We start from the raw sequence: 17,068 nt of genomic DNA on the forward strand, positions 1-17,068 counted from the left end.
CTCAGGAGAGGAAGGCTCCGAGGAAAAAGAGAAAGTGAGGAGCAAAAAATGTCTTTGTGTGTGTGCTCTGTGTACAAGGCATGCACTGTCTTTCAGCTTCACTCCTGCAGAGTGAACTGTAAAGAGGGGGAGAGAGTACACAGAAAAAAAACGAACAAAACACGAAAAAGGTCAGGGCCTGATGACATAAGGCAGGGCAAGGTGAGAGAAGGCGAGCGGGTGTTCGGTCCTGCTGAGGGTACAGTGGTACACACTCAGCACTTTCTGTTTCTGAGTCGGTAAACAAAGTGACTGTTTGCTCACCAAGACAGGCCAGTGACTATAGATTGAGTCTTCCTGTTTATTGCTCTTGCAAAATGGTGCGTTATTTTTGTGTAGCTTGTGTGATAGTGTTGCTCTGGATATTGTTTCCTGTGGACTTTGGCTCCCTCCATATATCATCTGTTGTGGGAATATTATATCAGAGGGGATTAGTCCCGAGGATTTTGGACTTTCCCCAGTGCAAATATGAGAGCTGTTCACAGAAGGTCACAGCTATTAATAACCTATCCTCTACTCTGTGTGTCTCTTGTAAGACATACCCCCAGAACTATTCAGCCACCATGGACCATAAAGGGGAACCCCAAGAAGGAGCTATGGGGCTGAAACAAGAGGAGCTTCCGCAGATGGATGGGTCATGTGATGCGTGCGAGCCCGATGAGGCCCAACCGGCCACGCAAGTGTGCCACATCTGCAGCTTTGCCTTTTGCCCTGCCCATGCTGATAGACATGCCAGCAGCACACATCACCAGATAATGCCTTACAACCATGAGGGGACACAAGCTAATGGACTTGGCACCAGCAGAGACTCCAGAGTTGGAGCTGAGGAGGAGGCTGGTGAGGAGAGGGTAGCTGGAATGGGCGCGATTCAGGGGATGGCAATACGTGGAGAGGCAATGGCCAATGGCGATGAGAGCGGGGATGCCGGGGTAAAGGATGCTCTGCAGCTCGAGGCTGAGCCCGGTGACGGCGCTGAGGGTGCAGAAGCAGGGCAGGAGGCCATGGCCGCTGGAGAGGCTGGGAAGAGGGACACTGTGACCGTAGAGAGACTGCGCTGCAAGGAGCATGGGCAGGAAGGCTCCCTCTACTGTAAACCAGACGAGAAGATCATCTGTGTGGTGTGCGCTGTGCAGGGTGAGCACCGTGAGCATGAGATTGTCACTCTGCATGAGGCCTACGTGTGGCAGAAGGTGAGTCACACACTCACAACGTGACAGATTGATAAATGGTAGAGCAGTTATGTGTGATTTACTGTATGCCCTCTACTGTACTTAATCACAGTGGCATACTCCACAACATCTGCAGCTCTGTAACGTATAACATAATGTATTCAGAGTGTTTCCTATCTGGTTTTGCATTTCTAATTCAGTATTTAATAGTATGCCAATAGCTGTAGGCCCTCTAGTCTGTAAGTCAATTCACCAGGGCTCTATGTAATAGTTTAAACTTAAAATCATCATGATCACCAACATGGCACTGTTAATGATTTAGTTTCGCAGCGACATAAATAATTTCTATGAAAACTGTGAAATGGAAATTAAACATAAGGAATACATCCCAATGTCCGTCTGGCTTGGCGCCAATTATGGCTTCACCCTTCCTCCATTTCCCAAATGGCTTTTTGCTTCAGGAATATTTAATAGGTCAAGGGAGTCACCAGTCGCTCAGTGCAGCAGTTGTAGTTGGTTCAGTAAGCTAGGCTAATGCTGTGCTGGATTCTGAGAATAACTCCACCATCACTATGGGCTCAGTTCTGCAGAGCATAGTGTTTGTGATGATCATAACACCATTTTAGAGTCAGATGTTATCAGCACACTGAACACATTTGGACTGTGTTATTGCACAGAGGAGCAATTAACAGGGTGCGATAGTATCAGAAACCAGGTCTTAGTTTTGGATTAATATTTTCAACAGTAAAGGGCTTTGTTTGTGAACACTAAAATAAACAGAATCAGAAAATCTCATTGAGAGGTTCATTTGAATACCGTCACACAAAGCCGGAGCATTTAGTTTTAGTAGTAATGACCCTCATGGTGTGCTGGCTGTACTTTACAGAGCGAGAGTTTTGTCCTCTGCCCTGTGGCTGTACATCTGAAAAACAAAAGTAGAGCACAGACCACATATGGATTGATGAGAGACAAACAGGGTCACACACACACACACACACACACAGCCTAAGGTCACATTAATTACCCTAAACTTCCTCTAGCTTTTATCCTGCATCCTGTATCAGTGTATTCATGTGAGAGAACCCTTTATGTCCAAGAGTGGTGATATGATTTTACATTGCAATGAGCATGTAGCATGTCAATGTACCCAGTCTTTCTTTGTATAGAGTTAAGCATAAGTAAATTTGAAACTCTGTGTTTTTTTGTATTGTTTGAGTCACACAGAAAGAATCTCTGCACGAGTGCTGTTTTTTATGTAGTGGCATACTGTGTGGTGTTTTACTGTGTTGTGTTTGTCTGCTCCACCTGTAGAGCAGGCAGGGTTATGACCTGCTGGGCTGTACACAACAGATGGCCGAGAAGATCAAGACCAAGTGGACCAACCCTGAGGTGAGCGTAAACTCCCGCATGCACAACACTTTGTCAAATCTTAACATGAGTTAAACGGTGAGGTCCATTTATAGCAAACTTCTCCCAAAAGATTTACACTCAACTGTTCTCATTTAGTAATGAGCTCCAACCAACTCTTATCAAATGAAATGAGAGTTTCTCTGTAGCAATAGAAGCTGGATTTGACCTCCTTACGAGGAATGACAGCGTACCGTGTGCATATTGCATTAATTTTTATTATGTAATTGTGCCATGTGGTTTGATTCCATTTGCTGGTGATTTCCTAACAAAGATATCTCTCAGTGCAGTGTTAAGATGACAATGCTCATGTTTAGCATTTCAGATAAAGCTGAAACAAGTATAGCAAACATACTGTGTAGTTGTAATTGCTGCAAAAAAGCACAAACCATAAATACAAAAGGTTGCTTTTTCTGTGGAATTGTTTTAATTCTTTCATATTTTTCATAATGTACAAACAGGTGATAATAGTTGGGGTAGTACATGTGTATAAAATAATCTGCAATGCTTTAATATTCAATTATTTGTAGTTACTTGTTTGTCACACTTTGTTTTGTTTCATCTTAATTTAATGGCCCACCGTTATACAATATTGTGGCTCCAAGGTTTCTTGCTGTGGATTCTAGGGCTGTCTCCAACAAAGGATAATCTTTATCTATGTACATAATTAGGCCAAGCATTCTCAGGCAGCCTTACAAATTCACACTGCAGACCCTGCAGGTCTACTTTTATATTCTAAATGCAACTCTATATTTCAGTTACCCCAGTCTATGGTTTTCTAAACTACCAAGGCTAGCTTGGATTTCTCACAATCAGACTTGAAGACCATGAATGTGTGATTTATTATTTTTGCCAAGTGTTAAGCTTTATTCAAAAAAGCTAAATTAGTATTTTTTTGTTTATCAAATCGGTTATGTCAATAAAATTATTACATTTTATAAGTTGAGGTTCAAAAAATGGTTGAACCTGGTTGCAAGCTATGGGGACATTACAGAGCAAAAAAAAGAGCCATTACTCATGTCTAATTCAGTGGGTACAGCAGAAAGCACTGCAGCAGTGTAGACACTGCAGCGGTGAAGACACAGCAGTCTAGAATGAGATAAAGAGGGATTAGAAAGAGATTATGTCATAAAGGCATTGGGTAGTAAACACGAGAGCCAATTATTTCAATCCATATATTTATCATGCCACCCCATTCACAGATCTGGCCTATTGGGTTTCTGCAGATATAATTCTACTTGGAACGTGCAATGGCATCATTGTGTGATTACTGAGTCATGTCATTTTCAGGCTTCAGCTGATGTTACTTTTTGGACTCTATGCTAAGTCAGAGGTTGTATTTTCACTGTAAATGTGGCATTGTGATGTATAAAATAGAGAGGAATACAGAATACCCTCCAGCTGTTTCTAAACCCTTAAACTTGCTAAAATTAGGTATTTTTAAGCAATAGGTGAAAAAGCCTATTTTCACATATTTTGGGAGAAATGACTAATAGGTACAAAAATTAGATGGCTTCAATAGTGGCAATTGTGCCCATCAAGGTTACGCCCACAAAAAGTGCTTCTTTTTGCCACAGACAGTCTCAGACTGTTATACCAGGTATCTGACAACATCATGGAAAGGATCCCTACTAGTGACTCCTGGTGACACCCCTTGTTTCTAACATGAAGCTGAAGTCTCACTCAATGACAGTTCTCCCTCTGAAATCTAGCGAGAGGCGAGATGCTGCAGGAAGACGGCGGTGGAAATGTGAGTCAGAGTTGGAGAGAGGAGTTTGTTTTGTTGGAGTAAGTCTTGCCAGCTGTTCCTCTAAACAACAAACTCCTCTCCCACGTTTCCACCAGATTTTCCTCTTTTCCTTCTCATCGATTGCCGGCTGAGGCCATCTACTGTACTGTTCCCAAAACCTTTTTTACCTACTAGTCATTTCGACACCAAAATATGCAAAACTAGGACTAAAAATACCGAAATTACACACACACAAAAAAATCAGTCTTGGAGGGTGGATGTACTGTATTATATACTGCATTAAATATATTTCAAATATTTTGTACACCTCCATATAAATTTAGGATGTGGACAAAATATTCAATAAACATTTCAATATAATGTAGCCCAATATAACACTAATACTCATTACACCCTCATAATTGACCAAAGTGATGTATCTACACTTACATTCACAAAGTTAGAAGTTATTAGAGGACTGATGTATTTGACTGCATTACATTGTACATACAATATATATTTTATGTTTTCTGTACACTCATTAAATCTTTTCACACACACACACACACACACTCCTTTATGCTCAAGCAATGTTGATCTGTTATATACTGGATGGATGTTGTTGAGCAATGGCCAAGTGTTCCACTAAGATTGTCTTATTAATGGTCACAAGCTGAAACAATGACCATAACCTTATTTTGGCCTTTTAGTCTAACCTTCACCATGTTTCCATCTGAAATGCAGGGTGTATTTCGCACACAGTCACCCTTCTCTTTATATCAGACAAAATAAAAACTGAATTTTCATGACAAGTCAACCTTGAAAACAGTGGCTGTATTTCCATTTTGGATACCATAGTGAGGCTTTGTTCTGCCACTGAAAATAAAACCTGACCGCATACAGTTGCGTGTTGTGCAGTGAGAGATGCAACAGTGGGTGGCAGGATCAGGGACATGTGTACACCTATGTCTCCGCTCTTCTTTTTACCATCGACTGCCGCCACGTCTGCTCTCTCAACCACCCCTGCAACTGCTGTTCTGCCTTATGCTCTGCTTATAATACTGTATCTGAACCCATCGGAGAGCACTGGCACACAGGAGTGTTGCTCAGGTCCTGCAGAGATGTGACCCAGGCACTGTGGCATAATGTAGAAAGGTTAATTTTACTGGCCTGCGAAAGGAAACACTTTTAGTTGCAGCCAGCGCCCCAACCGAGTTCATGTCTATTATCATACTGAAATATCAATGCTGCCCCAAGGACTTCCTGGACATTTAGTCTTATGCAGTTGGCTCGGCAAAAACCATTTACCTGCTCACTCACAGGGCACTGTGTTAGACACCATTATTTGGATTTGTCAGTGTGTCCTGTCTGCACCTTCAAATGCCAGCGTTTCTTATTATGCATGACAGGTAACCATCAGAGTGACTGCTCCTGGTGAGGAAAGTTTTTGTGTGTGTGTGTGTGTGTGTGTGTGTGTGTGTGTGTGTGTGTGTGTGTGTGTGTGTGTGTGTGTGTGTGTGTGTGTGTGTGTGTGCGTGCGCGCGTGCGTGCGTGCGTGCGTGCGTGTGTGTGTGTGTGTGTGTCAGAGAGAGAGAGAGAAAGACAGAGGCAAAAAAAGAAAGAGATAGAAGACCGAAATTGCTGGGGGTGAAAGTGCACAGTAAAGGACTTCAGAGAGGATGAGTTGTGAGCAGCTGTCTGAGGAAGAGAAGGGTGAATGAAAAGATTTAACCCTTAGCTGGTGTTTGCTTATTAAAACTAACCTGCTTAATTATGTACTTTGCCGCAGGTGTGGGGATTTTAATCTCTCAAAGCTCATATCTCCATTCTCCACAGGGAAATGGAATATAATGCAGAAAAACAGTGACAAGGCTGCCAACATATTAATGGCGGGCCGGAGGCGTAACATAACACGAGGGGCCCTGATGGCTGTCTGTCATTTAACAAGTCAGCTTTCCTTAGCTATTATCAAAGAGCTTGAAATGATATGTCAGAGGCTTTAGACCAGGACAGCAGGTAGTCTGCATATTTACCTCTCTGTCATGTTTTATTTACTCACTTACTTTCTGCCATGCTAGGCGCTGTCTAGGGCGCACCCTGCCTGTGGAGCCTCTCTCTGCGGCTACAGAGAGAGAGGTCCGATATCTAGAAGCAGCAGGGCAACATCAGCCAGTCAAAAGTGTGTATGTGTGTGCATTAGCTACATTAGGGCTGGACGATTTCACCTAAAATCTAAATCACGATTAATTGAAAATTTCACCTGAATGCTACTAAACTTTAACTCAATTATTTAATATCAATGGGGAACAAATGATTTCCACCCACACACTGTGTGAGCACGGCAAAACACCCTTTGCTTGCTTCCTCTCCTCATTCATCAAGGTACATATACGTGACATGTGCTGTTATAAGAGCAGCGGAGTTATGTCTTTTAACTGCAGCGCAATGTGTGTGCGTAGCGAGTGAGCGGACGAGCGAATGAGAGAGAGAGCGGCAGAAAGTGACACTGAAAGCGAGCGGGTAGCCTAATAAGTTAGTCTGGCGGTAAATATACAGTGTAGGTCACAGTGTGTCCGTCAATAAAAGTCTCTGTTGTTTCCACAACTGCCGGACAGTCAAGGCGGTTAGCGTTAGCTAACATCCCCTGTGCTTCATAGACTGTATATAAGAAGGTCTGAAGACTGAGCAGGACTGGACGGGGCGGAGTTACATGACTACACCCGCAGTGTTTCAAGGGTAAAGTACATGAACACATACATTATTTACAGGATTAAATAACCAAAATAACCAACATGGGGAAATTACGTCTTCTAGAGGCTCTGAATTTCGGTTTCGATTACTTTTCAATTAATTGTCCAGCCCTCGGCTACATCCATTTTCCCTGCCTCATAAAATCCACAAGAGCAGCAGACACATTAAAACTGTCTTAGGGAGCTGGGGCTGAGGAACAGACGGGAGAGGCATGAAAAGACTTGGCAGTTAGTTGCTGTTAGGTTTATTCATCTTGCTTTTTCTTGTCCTTCTCTACCATATCCTCTTTCTCCCCCCTCTGCATTGCTCTTTAAGGCTGTCATTCCCTTTCTGTCTCTACTCATGCCGTTTTAATTGAATTACTCTGTATCATTCCCCAGAAAGTTGCATGGCTGACATCTCTGAAAACCAATAAAAAGGTGCTGGATATTGAAACTCTGCTATTATAAAACCAAAGGCCTTCTGTTTCATTTTTCTTCTCCCTCTTTTAACTTCTCTTGCTTGCCCGCTTTATATTACTTTACATGACTTTTGGAGAGCTGGTATTTTTTTCAAATTAACTTTCTATGTATTGCTGTGCTGTTTCCGAAGCTAAATTGGAGAATGAAATTTCTGGAAGCAATAAAACAGAGCGTGAGAGAGAGAGAAAGTAGTGTTCACTTGGAACGGGGCCACTATTGCCAAGGGCAAGGACAGTTCAAACCCATTTACTCCTAATGTTCTATTAATGCTCTTTAGGCCTTTTTTAAAAAGCATCACACAAAACAGACCTCTGAATAAGCAGGAGGAGCGGCTCTGATTTGGCAGTGAGAACATTCAAAGAAAGTTCACCATTTGAACTCTAGCGTTTACACAATTCATCTTAAGATGCATCAAAGTTAGATAAAACAACATCTCTCTATGCCAGTTTCCAAAAATATATACTGCATCTGCATTTTTCATCACTTCACTGAAGCTGCAGGATGCAAGTAATCAACCAGTAAATTCTAGATGTCTTATATTCATCATAACCATCATGTAATTTGGAATAACATATCGTTGGGACTTACCTACAAATGAAAATGCTTTTGTCGACTAAAATGCATTTGTAATGATGGACCCACTGCACGGTTGAAGAGGTTAAGATTAAAAGCTGAGGGCTACTTTGATATTTGTCGTGAGCTGTTTTCAGTTTACTTTTGTAGTCCCTTGATGTCTCACCAAAGTAATGTGACAACTTTTTTTTTTTATTTAATTTTTTTTTTTTACACTGATATAGTTTAATTCCCAAGGGCTTTGGTTCTTTTTTCTGCAGTTTTTTTCATCAGCGCTAATGAGTAGCGCAACCGTTTTTGTAGCCAGTCCATAAATTACACCAACGTGTTAAGTTTAATTCTATTTGAGTGTCTTGCTATATTGTAACCACGTAACCAAGTGTTTGTGGAATGTATTAGAAGTTTTCTATTTTCAGCAAGCCACAGATCCTAGCTTTCTCTCACAATTCAACTTTCAGCCCCTTTCACATCTCCCATCTCCCATATATTGTCTATAAAGTAATAAAAACAGGATTCAAGTTGACATTTTATGGCTAAAATTACAGTTTTGATAGAGAGACGTGGCTGCAGATCACATTGCATATGTGAGGTCTGAAGTGACAAAGGCATTTTTACCCCTTTCTTTGCTTGTCATGCCTAAACTCCTTAAATAAGAATGGTTCTAGTTATAATGCAAAGCATGTTAAACACTGAAAAATAAATTTGCTTTCCTAATCTGCTTGCCCTAACTTGCTACCTTTGCTTCAGAAGAAATTTGCTTTCTTAATCTGCTTGCCTGATGTCCTACCTCTGCCTGTACTCTCTCTCTCTCATTCACTCTCGTCCCCTGTCCTTCCTCTAACTCTGCCCTTGTAAGCAGTGTGCCGCTGTCTCTCCTGAGGCCTCATTTCGTGGCCTCATCTTGCAGCAATGCAAATGAAGATTAGCACGCATGAATGCTCTTTCCTTGCTAGTTGGACAAATTCTCAGAGAAACTCTGTCACTGAGTGAAAGGTCCAAGGACAGAGGGCTCCTGCTCCACAAACACAAAGAGCACAGATCCAGGATCACGACTCTGTTGACTGTTGAGGGGGCATGGGGCTCTGTGGAGATTGGGAGATGCGGCGATGGAATGAGTCATGTTGATGACAGATAAGTTTTATAGCGCAACTCTGTGTGCCCTATTCATGTTGTAGCTCTGCTCTTGGGTAACATTGTTCTTCGTGATTTATGCTAGCTGCTTTCTCTCCATTCTCCTGTCATGGCCATAGATTCGCAGATGCAGATTTTCTATCGAGGTCATATTATGCTTTTTGGCCTTTTTCCTTTATTGTATTTTATATTTTTTTGTGCATTTAATAGGTTTGCAAAGTGAAAAAGTCCACCCCAAAGGGAGTTAACATCTCCCACAGAAGAGACAGATGGATTGTAGTCCTGCCTTTGCTTCCGTAACCTATCTACATCATTGTATAACACGTGTCTTAATGCTTGCCTAGTGCCTGGTGTGGCACGTCCTCAGACTAAATATGAAAGTAAAATAATTATAATGGAGAGTATCTAACAATAATGTTAGACACTCTCCAGGCAGTCAATGGACATAAAGGTGTAACTGTGATGACAGTGCACAGTTAAAATGTTGCATAAGAAAGATACATTTGTTACAAATGAACACTCTTAAACTATTGTTCCAGTCTAGGTTGTGAAGCTGGTTTGGGTTTTTCTGCCTGTGTTTCGGGATCAGAGTCAGGCAGACTCAAGCTCATGCACGCACGGCTGAACCGAAGCCGGTTACCGTTTGAAGCGGCTTTGTTTTGGATTGATGTGCAACTCCCAGCAAAGATCAAATAGAAGTGAGATGCTTCACTCGGTAGCTAAAACGGAGCAGTCAACAGAGGGCGTAAACCTGTTCTGGTACAACCATCCATCGTCAACCACTTATCCTGCGTACAGGGTCGCGAGGGAGCTGGAGCCAATCCCAGCTGACATTGGGCGAAAGGCGTTATGGTACAACCCTTAGATGAAATTATGAACCTGAAAATTAGCATAACATGACCTCTTTAAATTAATACTTATGTTCTGAATGACTCATTTGTGTAAAATGATGCCATCCAAAGTGGAATGCAACTGGAGACATTCATGAGTGCTAATCTGTTGTCACAGATGTACCACATATTTAAAGTTAGCCTATTTTACTTTTGCTAAACACTGTGGTCAACAACAGGATTGCAGTACATTGTAGAACATAATATAACATTAGCAAAAGTCAGTGAATTGAATCAGGATTGTCAGGACAACCACAATATATATATTTAACTTTTGCTACCGTTAAAAACATGATTTGTAACATTAGCTAACATCAGCCACCATAAGCTACTGGTCAAGAATTCAACTTTTTTTTTCGCAAGAGGAAGATTTTATAATTTCACAAAGTGAAAGTTGCATCTCACTTTAAGTCCTTGATAGCCAAGAAATAGCTCCAATGAACTCTTCGTTGTTATTCATGATGGTAGCTGAATGCTAAAGCTACACCTGACTGAGAATTAACTTTTGAAGTAATAACTGCTATTGCTAGCTGTTAATGAATTTATAGATATCATTGGAAACGTTGACAGACATATATTCTGTTTGGCTAAAAGATAATAAATGTAAATACCTAGCATATGTCTAAGCTTTAAAAATTTATATTTTAAAGGATTATTTAGATTTGCTGGGGAATTGGATTTGAATATTGAATGTGTTGATCCACATTGGGTGTCCTTGACACCTCAATCGGGTCCTTGTACCATTATAAACTGAAGTAGTAAAAGCTCTGTCATTTGTGAATAAGTTTGTAAGTGAATGAGTCTTCTATAAGATTTAATCAGCCTATATTGTTAATTCAGAGGATTTATTATATTTGAGCACATTTATTGCTCTTTGGGTTAAAGAATAAGAACTTCCTGAGGCACAGAATCATAGATTTGGAAAATGATGCTTCATTCGCTCCAATCTTCCACATTCACACTTGAGTATCTGGACAAGGAACGGGACATGTTGCTACTCCAAGGCAGTTGCAGTCTGTTGTCCCTAATTCATCAGAAATGTATTTAGGGTGATGCTTTTGGTGAATCAAAAAGAGAAAACTACTCTTTGCTTTCCAATTAGATGTTAACTACGTCTCTCTGTCTCATTCAGAATGAACAATGCACAATTTTTTTTCTCTGCTCATACAATGAAAGTAAATTAAAAATGTTACTTCTTGCTCTTGGTTTAATGGGCAATTTGGAGAATCTGATTGCTTGTGCAGAAATGGCAAATACACAATAAAACCTTTGGCCCCAAGGGGCTGTGGTTCTGCCAACCTCAGTAAAGACTGATGAGTCTTTGCTTCACTGGAGAGAGGGTGGCTGAGGGGAAACAAGATAAAATAGATGGAAAGGAAGAAAGTGAAGTTCTGCTCAAGGGAAGAGGAGAGACAGAGCAACTGATGTTCATAGATTGACGCGATTATAACATTCAGGAGCAGAGATCATGACAAGGGACTTTGGGGTGTTTTGCCTCTTGACAGCATCTGCGTTGGAGGTGGAGCCATAACAGTGGGAAGGATTTTAGGGAGGCGTGTGTTTATTGAGGCGTTTCAACATAATGAGTCATAGCTAAAGAGAGCCTCATCAGAGAACAGGGAAATGGATTAAAAAGGTATCTCAGTGAGCAGTGTAGTTGCCTTGAAAGCCAAACAGATGGCTGGCTGTGGAAGAAGGAGCCTCTGAGGTCTCTATCTACAGATGGTATGTTTGCCTCCAGGGGATCTGCTTCATGCTATCAATTAGCTACTGCATGAATGAGACCAGTGGGTTTATTAAAATAATATTCGCATGTCAAAGTAAAATTCTGGCCCCTATACTGTGGTCATCCCATATGCGTCTCTCTATTTCGACACTGCGTGTTCATTTCATATCCTTACATATAAATTGTCATCTCATCGCAGTTTTTATAAGCTCATCTTAATGATTCATACATATGATTCACTGAAATACTTCACTCAGGGTCATTTGAAATGGCAGCCCAGAATCTCTTTCGATCTTTGTAACTTGCGGACTACATACATTTATCCCCATTCTGCAGTCCTTCACTCAGGCTCTCTCCCTTTCTGTGTCCCATACCTCATCTGCATATGTTAGATGTCTACAGAGGAGCTAGAGGCTTATGTGAACACCCAGTTCGATGAGCTCCGCAGATTGGTGCGTCTGGAGGAGAAGAGGACCCTTCACCTGGTAGACCTCAAAGAGGCGTTCCTCACGGCATCCGCTGCTGAGAAAATTGCCGAGATCAGTGTCGAAACTGAGCGTCTGCAGGAAGAGATGGCCAACATCACAAACCAGCTGTGCCTGCTGGAACAGGCCGAGGCAGCAGGTCCTGCAGTGGTAGCACAGGCTCTCGCAGCGGCACCTGGACCAGCCCACAGAGTGCAGGTGAGAAGAACCTTCCTTCCTTGTTATCCTTTTTCTCCTCCTTCATTTGCTTTTGTTCACTCTTCATGTTTGCTTTGCATAAGCTACAGTGTCATATAATAGACTATACAGGAAGTTAAAGGTGTTGGCCTTGCTCAAATATGGCACTCTGAATGTAAGGTCTTTGTGGATGTAATTCATGGGAATTTTCATTCTTGTTACATTCTATAGTTAAGGTTTAGGGTATGTTTGAGGCTTTATAAACATTTTTGCCTACGTGAATTTGTCTGACCAATTAAACTGGATCCATTTTATTCTAGTGTTACTTTCGTCAGACAAAACTAAATGAAATATATTTGTCAACAAACTTTTTTTCCCGTGACTAAAATGAGAGGATGACGATGCGGCGACAATGTACTTAAACACTGACTGTGACTATCTTAACATGCAATATTGTTGACGAAAAATGACAAGACTAAAATGTAATTCATAAAATAAAAACATAAATATAACAAAATATTACAGGCCATATTTTCTCCCTCTAAATGTTGACTTGAACAGTGTGTTCATTCAGCGATAATTTTTTCTTCATGTGCTTTGAATGCTGGCCGACCACCTGGTGCGTGAGGAAAACGTTAAGCTGATGATACACAGAGCAACTTTTAGAGCAATGGTGCTGGGCAATGTTGCCGTCAATGGTAATGAGTAAAGATTACTATTGTAATAGTAGAGATTACCAGAGTACCTATTTATACGCAAGCGATGTGGTTATAAGATTTTTGGAAAAAACACTGGTATCTGCCATATCAAGGCTAACCACCTCGGTATTGAGGTAAGTTAATGTCTCCTTTGCAATAAAAATTAGAAAAAAGCTAACATTCAAATTTTACAAAACATTTTATCTATATGTGAGATGAGTGAAATAAAGACTAAAATGATAAATATCTCTATTTTGGTTAGAGCAGATTGACCAAAATGCTAATCAAAATTATACTTATGAGATAGAAAAGACTAAAATGATGGTTAATGACTAAAACTAGACGAAAATACTTTTGATTTTCTTTTGACTAAAATACCCAGACTTTTTGTCAACTAAAAGTTGATTAAAAATATAGTATACCGTGGACTAAATATGACTAACTACTAAATAAAACTAACAAGGACATACACACACAACTAGCCAGCAAGGAACTTAATTTACATACCAGTCTTAAAAATGAATAAAAAATGAATAAAAAACCAATGCATTTGTTCCAGAGGCCCATATTTGAGCAAACCTGACACCCTAAATGACAACATAGCGTCACATCACAAGGTCTGTGTGAAAGCAAACAGGGTCAATCTTTAATTAATTTACACTTTAAACACAGACGTCCAGTGCCAAAGTCAGCCCTGTAAAAGTGGGTGCTATTGCTCTTGTCAATAAACAATTACAAACAATTTGCCAGCGAGCACAAAGCTGTTATATAGCGGATCATGTGTAGCCACCTTCACAGTGCTTTTTTACAGCAATAAATATTGCTGTACATAGTTATTATTCATAGTTTATAACATAGGACAGTCAGCAGTGGCACCTCGACCTTCCTTCTTGTAGCATAACTTCCTGCTAATAAGGACTTGGTGCCTTGCTTAAAGACACCTAAGCAGGGTGGATGATTAATGGAGGCCTGATCCTAGGCCTTCAATTTAAAGGATTATCTTTCCAATGACTGTAGCACCTGCTGCATAGTCATTTTGGCAAAATAAATATACACATAAACAAGTGCCACACAGCTTTGTTTCACATAAAAGAATGGACTGGCTGTATTTAATCGGGCATACATTATGTTCAGGTAGAAAAATGCAGTTTTCCTTTCATAAAGTCAGCTGTGTCAGGATGATACAGTTAGTTGGATGTCAATAAATCCTGAGCTGTTGGCTGATGAAGCACAGACGTAACTATATTTACAGTGTTTGTCAATCATGAACACAGCAGCTGGGTACAGTGTTTCTCTTCTCGACCCTTAGTCAAATTACCGCTCGCACCTAAGCGTGTGTGCAGTTACAGTATGTTCAAGTTCAAGGAGTCTTTATTATCCCCGGGGGGAAATTCATTGTGCAGCAGTATGTGACATAAATAATACATGTTATACAAAACAACAGCCATACATCGGTAAGAAACAAAAAATGAATACATACTACACAGAAGTCCACAACTCACAGTGACTTATTAAAAAAGCGTATAGCAGCAGGGACGAAAGAGTGTAGTTTAATACTTTTGCACATTAAGTCAACCAGAAGTGCAGGCCACGTCAATGCATTCACATTACTTCTGATTCTACTGGCCTTCACTCCCTCATTTGAAAATCCAAGAGAAGGCTTTTACTGCTTATAGGTCCCAAACAAAATATCCCATTGGTCCATTTGTCACTCCGTTTACTTTAGTCACCGCAGTCCGGAAAGGAGGTTTGAGTGCTCCCTGGCAATGCTGTGATGGGACCAGTGAGGCTGCAGTAATGGTGGTAGCTGATGTGCGGATTGCTTTTGTAGCCGTGTGTGTGTGTATGGAGAGTGAGCTTGTGCAGCAATTTACTTGTGATGTATCTTTTTGTGGGTGTGTGAATACACACTGTTCAAAGTGAGTTACATCAAGTCCACCTGAACTCACCTTTTATCTTCGGTGCAACATTAAATGTGTAGAGCCTCATGGATCCAGAGAGCAACTGACTCAAACCTCAGTTCTCCTACTTGCTCACTTACTCTACCGCTGTAAAGCGAATTTCATATTCGCCTCGCTTTACTCGTGCAAGTTTGATCGCAGGACATTGAGTGTTCACACACAACGTGTTTTAAGCGAATAGACACAACCCACGGATACTACTTCTATATGAACCCAAAGTAAACCTTTTGCTGTGATTTAATAGCAAAAAACGTATCAAACTGATGCCGAAATAACTACAACAGGACGTTCTATTTTTTTCACTCAAGTTGAAAAATTTTAACTCGCGCAAACCAGCAAATTCATGTGAATTTGCGTCTTTGCATGTAACCAAGCCGCCCAAAACGCTGGATTCGCTTACGGTGTGAACGCACCTTAAGTTTATCGGCCTCAAAGTATATGATTACAGATGGCACATTGAACTACAATAATTTCACTTGCCTCATTACTGCAGTTCTGTTATGTAAGGTGCTCCTTCACTATGACAGTAGGGCTGAAACAATACCTTTTTTGATTAATCTACAAATGATTGATTATGAAGTTACAGTAATTGTTTAAAACGTCACAAGAGCTTAGTGATTGTCTTAACAGTCAAATGTCATGATTGAAAAAGATTTCAATTTGTGTTGATCTACTAGTACCATTAATCTGTTCCAGCATTATAGCCCACTACCAGCAAAACTGTAGTAGTGCATAGTCTATAATCATTCTTATTTCAAAAATCCTGTACTGTTGTGAGTCAGTATTTGGGATTTGAAATCCATGAAGCCATGATATAAGGTTGAGAATAGAAAGATAAATAGACTGCACTGAGGGGAAAAAAAAAAAAAAAAAAAAAAAAAACTGTTACCTTCAGCTTTGTTTGAATGAAAATACATAGAAATGGGTTGACCCCGTTTTGTTTATTTCTCCTCCTGTAAAGCGCAGTCTAATCCTGTTTGCCAGAAAGCTACAGTGATTGCCTCCAGCACTTTTTGGAAGTAGTGTATAGATTGCAACTTTAAGGAAAGAAAGACTATCAGCTTCAGAGTCAAGTCAGACACCACTGCTGCTTTGTAAGAATATCACATACTGCAGCCATGTTAACAGCAAGCCTGTGCAATGGAGCAACTATGATGTAAAATATTTCTTACCTGCATAAAACCTGTCCTTTAAACTGTTCCCCAAAGAATAGTCCACATAATTGAGGTGAATCTTTTTGCTTAAGGTTGGACAAACATATTATAACTGGTTCTGTTAATCTTTTATTGCAAGCACAGGGTCACATAGGTGTAGAGACACATGCATACAATAAAGAGCGTTTGCAGTGATGAAAAAAATTCTGAAAATTGATCAGTGGGAGAATATATTGAGTGTGTCTCAGTCAGAGTCCATTTATTATCAAATTCTCAGTCTCCGCATTTTTATGAAAAAGTGCCAGTAGGTACTCATTCGTACAGCCAGTGTGTTTACATTCCTTAATGTCTGTAGTAATTAAAAATTTAATGTCACTGGGCAGGAAGTGATCTTTCTGGTACAAGCACAGAAAGATTCTTGTCATCTAAAACATCCACAGACATGTTCCTATGAGCCGGTGCATGTCAGTCCATTTGTGTCTGCATCGCCCTCTTTATCTCGCAACTGTTAGGCCTCATTTTCACACGTATGACTGAATAGATAGTGTTTAAGCTGTAAAGGACTCCTGGCATGAAAACAAAGCCAAGATGCCTCATTAGGCAAGCACTGGAAGTCTGCATTAGTGACCCAACCCTGAGTCAGCCGTGACCCAGGTCACAGTGAACTGGCTGATTTAAGACAATGCAGTCCCCCCCCCCATAGCTCTAAATAATAAG

At 40.6% G+C, this 17,068-nt stretch overlaps 1 protein-coding gene across 3 annotated transcripts in view; it reads left to right on the plus strand.

Annotated features, from left to right (window-relative positions):
- The window catches only part of trim44 (tripartite motif containing 44), a 51,409-nt gene that overhangs the window by 857 nt on the left and 33,484 nt on the right, over window positions 1-17,068 (plus strand). For all 3 annotated transcript variants that reach the window (XM_046037884.1, XM_046037882.1, XM_046037883.1), the window contains 3 exons: window positions 576-1,229; window positions 2,520-2,597; window positions 12,269-12,559. In XM_046037884.1, the coding sequence (XP_045893840.1) occupies window positions 603-1,229; window positions 2,520-2,597; window positions 12,269-12,559 (996 nt within the window). In that variant the 5' untranslated portion in view covers window positions 576-602. The remainder of the gene's footprint in view (window positions 1-575; window positions 1,230-2,519; window positions 2,598-12,268; window positions 12,560-17,068) is intronic.

This window comes from Micropterus dolomieu, linkage group LG22, assembly GCF_021292245.1.
Source record: "Micropterus dolomieu isolate WLL.071019.BEF.003 ecotype Adirondacks linkage group LG22, ASM2129224v1, whole genome shotgun sequence".
NCBI lineage: Eukaryota > Metazoa > Chordata > Actinopteri > Centrarchiformes > Centrarchidae > Micropterus > Micropterus dolomieu.